This window comes from Lactuca virosa, chromosome 1, assembly GCF_052849685.1.
Source record: "Lactuca virosa cultivar CGN04683 chromosome 1, Lactuca_virosa_CGN04683_v6, whole genome shotgun sequence".
Taxonomy (NCBI): Eukaryota; Viridiplantae; Streptophyta; class Magnoliopsida; order Asterales; family Asteraceae; genus Lactuca; species Lactuca virosa.
Genome location: NC_136426.1, coordinates 116,099,589 through 116,105,515, shown reverse-complemented (window position 1 = coordinate 116,105,515; position 5,927 = coordinate 116,099,589). Strand labels below are relative to the sequence as shown.

The 5,927-nt window shown below is 40.3% G+C and overlaps 1 protein-coding gene and 1 non-coding gene across 2 annotated transcripts; one reads left to right on the top strand and one right to left on the bottom strand.

Moving 5' to 3' along the window:
* Window positions 1-2,256: 2,256 nt before the first annotated feature.
* LOC145119453 (uncharacterized) lies at window positions 2,257-4,680 on the bottom strand. Its single transcript, XM_079055121.1, has 2 exons — window positions 2,529-4,680; window positions 2,257-2,462 (listed from the first exon to the last, which is right to left on the bottom strand). Exons 1-2 carry the CDS (start codon window positions 4,678-4,680, stop codon window positions 2,257-2,259), a joined length of 2,358 nt encoding a protein of 785 aa, XP_078911247.1.
* On the top strand, window positions 3,893-3,999 carry LOC145151716 (small nucleolar RNA R71). Its single transcript, XR_013732276.1, has one exon. It is a non-coding gene; the product is annotated as a small nucleolar RNA R71 (small nucleolar RNA).
* Window positions 4,681-5,927: the final 1,247 nt, after the last annotated feature.

Below are 5,927 nucleotides of genomic sequence, written 5' to 3'. Positions count from 1 at the left end.
GCGGTTGTTCTTATTGTTGCTCAATTCATTGTTCTTCATCCTCCAGCGGTATCACATAAACTCCTCCCACATTCACTACAACTCGCATGACACCCAAAACTTGGATAGTTAACTCACTATCTTGAAAGCGAGTAAGATTCCTAATAAAATTAGGAGTTAAGATGCCATAAGACCGGGCAAGTCGGGTAACTAAATGTCCACCCGTGATGGGACTACCGGGTCTAGAATTAGTCGCCTTGTTACCCATAAATCACGCAAGCATATACGGAAGATCACAACAAACATCGGGGGTGATTATGCTCCACGAATGAAACAAATTTTGAAGAGGCACTTTATCTCCATGATTTTTGTGATTGATCGTGAAAGTAATGAGGCGGTGCAAAAAACAAAACACGGGATTCCGAATTTGCCCCTCGAATACGTCACTAGAATTATATTCGTGATTTGATATAGTCCTCCAAAACTGGGCATCAACAATCCCGGATGTGAAGTCTCGAACACACCCCTGCAAGAATAGAACAAAAAATGGTGAGATTGTCTCCTCTTCGGTATAGAGTCCCATGCGCCATGCGAACTCTCGAAGACTGCATTCTCGGTATACGCATCCCAGTCTAAAAACAAGTGCCCGGTTGTAGGTTAGATCAACAGTTTTATCCTCAAAACTCACGGTGGCAAAGAACTCCACCGATAATTCCCGATACACGGGTTTTTGAAGAGAAAATAGATTCCTCCACCCGTGGCAAGTAAATGAAAAACCATTCCCTACAAACACTTTCGTCCAATATCTTTCCAGTTCCGCAATCATACCGACCCCACGTAACCACGCCCAATCCACAGTGGGAGCAACTGCAAACTCACGATTATATAACCATCCTAACCGGTTTTCATAATTGTTCAACATTGCACTGGAAATATTTTGCGGAAACCGGTATAGTGGGTGAATACTTGCCACATCAATCGGATCTTGAGCTTGGGGAACTGCCCTTCTAGGACCCATTTTTCCTGTAATGACCAACAAAAATGAAACAAACCAAAACAACCAAGATATCAAATTATAAGGCAAAACAGAAAATTGGTCGCCCAGTTTCCACGTCGTGGGTTTCATCTCCACGTCATCGAACTGGTCCGAGACGTGGTTCTGGAACGGGCCATCTGTGGTCAAAATCAACCATCAATCTCTCTTGGGGTTTGTTTATTTCATCAATCTAAGGCCTTACATTACACATGCATTCGAAAATAACCATCTAATGGACTCAATTTTGGGTATTTTATCTCTAAAGAAACGCTAACTACCAATTGCATAAAATGTGAAGAAAACTATAAATCTAGTGGAAGTAACACTTACTAGATGAAGTTTGAAGACAAATAGATGCAAGAAATTTGGAAAAAAATGGTGGAAAGTGGCAGAAAATCGATGGTGGGGATTGAGCTTTTCGTCCGTGTGCAAAGAGTAAACAACTGAGGTAATGGTCAAAGGGTTTAGTTTAGAACTGGTCCCCATCCGTGATTTTTAAATTCCACGTCGTGGGCCTGTACAGTGGCCTTTATCTTTATCGGGCTACTTCTGTTTCCACGAAGTGGGCTTGTAACCCACGACACGGAATTGATAAATAAAAGTTTTCATTTTTATTGTCCAATTTTAATGTAAAAACCTTAATTTATTTACCATAAAAAAATTTAGAACCCCATACATGATTTTCACCAATTCCTTTAGTAATTATAATAATAAGATGATTAATTATCCTACAACTCAACTGAAATGCAAAAATTAAACTAAGTTCAAAAACGAAAAGAAATGCAAAACAAGCTCGGGTTGCCTCCCGAGAAGCACTTCTTTTTGTTGGAGTCTTGAGCCGGACTCCGTGCCACCTTATGTTGAATTAGTCGGAGTATCCATCACCAATTGCACCTTTTTCTCCTTCCATTTCCTTTTATAAGCTTGGACTCGTCTAAGATACGCCTTTTTGGAATTTTCTTTTTTACCTTTTACATCTCTTTCTTCGAGCTTTCTTTTAATTCCCTTATTTTCCACATGTTTAATTTCTTCATTTTTAAGCTCCACAGTCACCATCTTTTCATCTGCCGCTAAAATCTTTTCCCCGGAAGTAACCTCGTCCTCATCACTTGAAAAGTCTTCATTTTCCTCACTTACCCAAGAAGTTGGATTTTTATAAGCAATAACTTCAAACACAAGAGGAACGGATGCTCTCGGTTTGGTGCGGTTGACTTGTCAAATCTCTTCTTCCATAAGCTTTTCTAATTCTTCAAATTCATTCTCTTTATCGACATTGAAACTTCATCTTGAACATCACTCCCTTGGAAACCATCTTCTACTCCAAAAGTAGCTTCATCTTCTCCCACTCTCAAGGTAAGCTTGGATTCGCGAATATCAACCAAGGCTCTAGCAGTATTAAGTAGAGGGCGACCAAGGATAATTGGGACATTGTTGTCTTCTTTCATGTCTAAGACGACAAAGTCAATTGGAAAAACGAATTTTCTAATTTTTACTAAAATATCTTCCACTATACCCCTTGGACGTGTCACTGAACTATTGGCCATGTGAATCGTCATTCTTGTAGCCTTCAACCTTGGAATATTAAGATTTTGATAGAATGAGTAAGGCATTATATTTATGCTAGCCCCAGAATCAGCTAAAGCATAAGTCTTCAAATTATTCCCAAATTCAAATGGAAGAGCGAGGCGTCCAGGATCTCCCATCTTCTTCGGTAACTCTCCCATAATTACTTTAGAACTCAGCTCACTTAGAATTACCTTGGAGTCCTTCTCTAGCTGCTGGCAAGTAGTGATTAAATCTTGCAAAAACTTGGCATACTCGGGAACTTTAGATAACCAATCAATGAAAGGGCTATTTATTGGAATACCCTTCACTTGTTGCATAAATTTCAGATGCTCCTGCTTCAGTGGATGAATATTGGCTCGGGAAGGAAACGGTAAAGGAGGAAGATAAGTAGGAACATTATTCAACTTTTTCTGATCAAACCTATTCCACGTCGTGGAGATTGGATCTCCACGTCGTGGTTTCAGAGTTTCAGCAAGTTTACGTTCTTCGAGTTTGGACTTCTTTGGCTTTGGCTCAGACTGAGATGGATTGACTTCAAGTGCTTCAAGGAATTCAGAAATGGTGTCCTCTTCAGTTTCTATTACCATTACGTGTGATTGAGGCTTGTTCTCGGGAATTGGGTTAGATATTCTTTCATTCACCAAAGTGGTTAGTTCACCAAGTTGGGCTTCGATATTTTTAATTGATGCATGCTGATTCCTTAGCAATGCTTTCTGGTCCCTTATTACTGCATCAATGTCATCATGTCTTTTCTTGAAAGCCTCCATAAATCTATATAAATTAGACTCAAGATCAACTTTCTTTTCAGGAGGTGGTTGTTCTTTTTGGTAGAAGTCTCGGTCTGTCTGCCTATATTTTTCTTCTTTCAGCTTCTTATACTCGTCATATGGTAACCACTCCCTCTTTGGTTTCCTCCAATTTTCATCATACTTGTCCCCACTCGAGTAGCAAACTTGCACCTTTTTATTTTCATGTTCATCCAAGTGGCAATCTTTTGTTAAGTGTGGACCATTGCACCTTTCACAACCAACTCTAATAGCATGAATTGATTGGTCCATCTTGGTCATTCTTCTATCCATTGTGTCAAGCATAGCTAGTACAGCAGCCATGTCTCCAGAATTTCCTCTCCCAAATCCTTTAGTTCCATCATGTCTTGGATTATGGTATTCACGAGAATGCTTTGAGAACTCTTCAATCAACTCCTTTACTTCACCCAGATTTTTCTTAGTAAGTGGTCCTTGAGAATCAAGGAGTTGCCTTGTCATGACATTCACCCCATCATAAAAGATAGACACCTCTTGTTGTATGTTAAGGTCGTTTTGGGGGCAATTTCTTAGTAACCCTTTATAACGCTCCCATGCCTCATAAAGTGATTCACTCGGATTTTGCTCAAAGTTGGCTATTGCCTTCTTAAGTTTAGATATTTTTGATGGTGGACAGAATTGTTCTAAGAATTTCTCACACATCTGTGCCCAAGTAGTAATTGCACCGGGTGGAAGTGATTTCAACCAGTCTTTTGCAGCTCCCTTAAAAGTAACGGGAAGCATCCTTAACAACACAGTCTCACTTGGAACATTTGGGATATTGAAATAATCCGCAATGTCATTGACATCATCTAAATGTTTGTAAGCATCCTCATGATCCTTCCCATAAAATGGTACATCCTTAAGTGCAGTAAGGATGTGCCCTTTCAACTCGAATGTTGCAGTGGCGGGAATCGTAGGTTGTACTAAACCGGGACCAACATCGTCTCTTATCCGCTTCTTGTATGATCCCATGGATATATCCGCAATATTCGCCATTTCGTTTTCTGGCTCGTCTCCGGGTTCGCTTTTCTCTAATTCGAATTCGGGTTCGGACTCGTATTCAGATTCTTGTGGACTAGGTATTTGATGAAGATCTTCAATTTTACTTTTGTCCTTCGAAGATGTACTTGACTCTCCCACATTCTTTCCTTTCTTCTTTCCAAATATTGATTTAAGGTCTTTAAATGGTGAGCTCTTTGGTGGTTGGTCTTCTTGCACGTTTTTATCCGTCTTTTTGTGAAGGGCCGACTCTGGATCTTCAAGTGGCGGTACCAAAGGTTTCTTAACTATCATTACCTCCATCCACAAGGACTAAAATTTTCCTCCTTAAGGCCCAAAACCTTACACAATCGACTTCCGGTCCATGGCTCAGAAATGGGAGGACACAAGATGTTACATGAAGCTGGAATGGATTTGGGTGAAGACCGTCGCCACAGACTGAAGATCAGAGCTCCACGGCGTGGAAAACCATGGAGTGGAGAAACGTGGCCATGGAGTGGTAGTCTGTCAGGCATAACCCCATGATTTTAGGGTTTTCAACGTATTTAAGCATAAGGTTCGACATTTTTGGGCATTTTAGCAGTCTCCATCATATTTATAACCCCTTAGGAGAAACCATTGCCTCTATCTTCAAGATTTGAGCTCCCCCCTCTCCCCTCTCCTCTTTTGAATGCTTTTAATGATATTTTGATGAAGCTTATAGATCAAGAAGGTTCTTTTAGTTGTAAGTAATGATGCTTCAAGTTTGGATCCATCAAAGGCACTACATTTCTAGACTATTATGAGTATAAAGTTCCAATCTTGCTCTTTAGTTCTTTAGATATTTTCATTTGTGGTTTTTCGCACTTTTGGTCCATTATGAGTGATCTTGGAGTTGATTGGACTCCAACATCTTTTGATCAGTTTGGAATTCTTCTTGGACCTCATAGACTAGGAAAGTTATGATGTTTTGCCTTCCTTTTTAGCCATGCAAGTTATCTTGGTCCTTTAGGTCATTTTGGTGTATTAAAGTTTAGATCTTGAAATATTGTGACATTATTATGGATAAAGTTGGAAACTTTGTCCATCTAGACCTCTTGTTCATTCATATCTGAAAGTGAGAGACTTTGACTTAATGGTTTAAGTTGAGAAAGATTCATTTTTGGGTCCCTTTGAGACTTAAAGTCTAGATCTTGGTGGTTTGGACCATCCTAATGGATACCGTTGGAAATTTTATCCATTATGGAGCTATTAGGAATCAGACTGATGATTTTAGCTTTAGTCCTTATGGATTAAGCTCTTAATCAAGAAAAGCCTTTCAGAATGAAGACCACGACGTGATCAAGGAAGTCCCACGGTGTGGTGACGGGACTTATCACGGTTGTTTTGTTCGGACGTGCCCGCGACATGGCTTGATGCTCGCCATGGCATGGCGACGGGTTTATTCGCGACTATATTGCCTAGATTCTGCCACGGCCCACGACGTGTTAGCATTTTTTGATCAAGACTAGATTGAGTGGCCACGACATGGCCATGGGTTAGCCACGACATGGGCGTCAGTA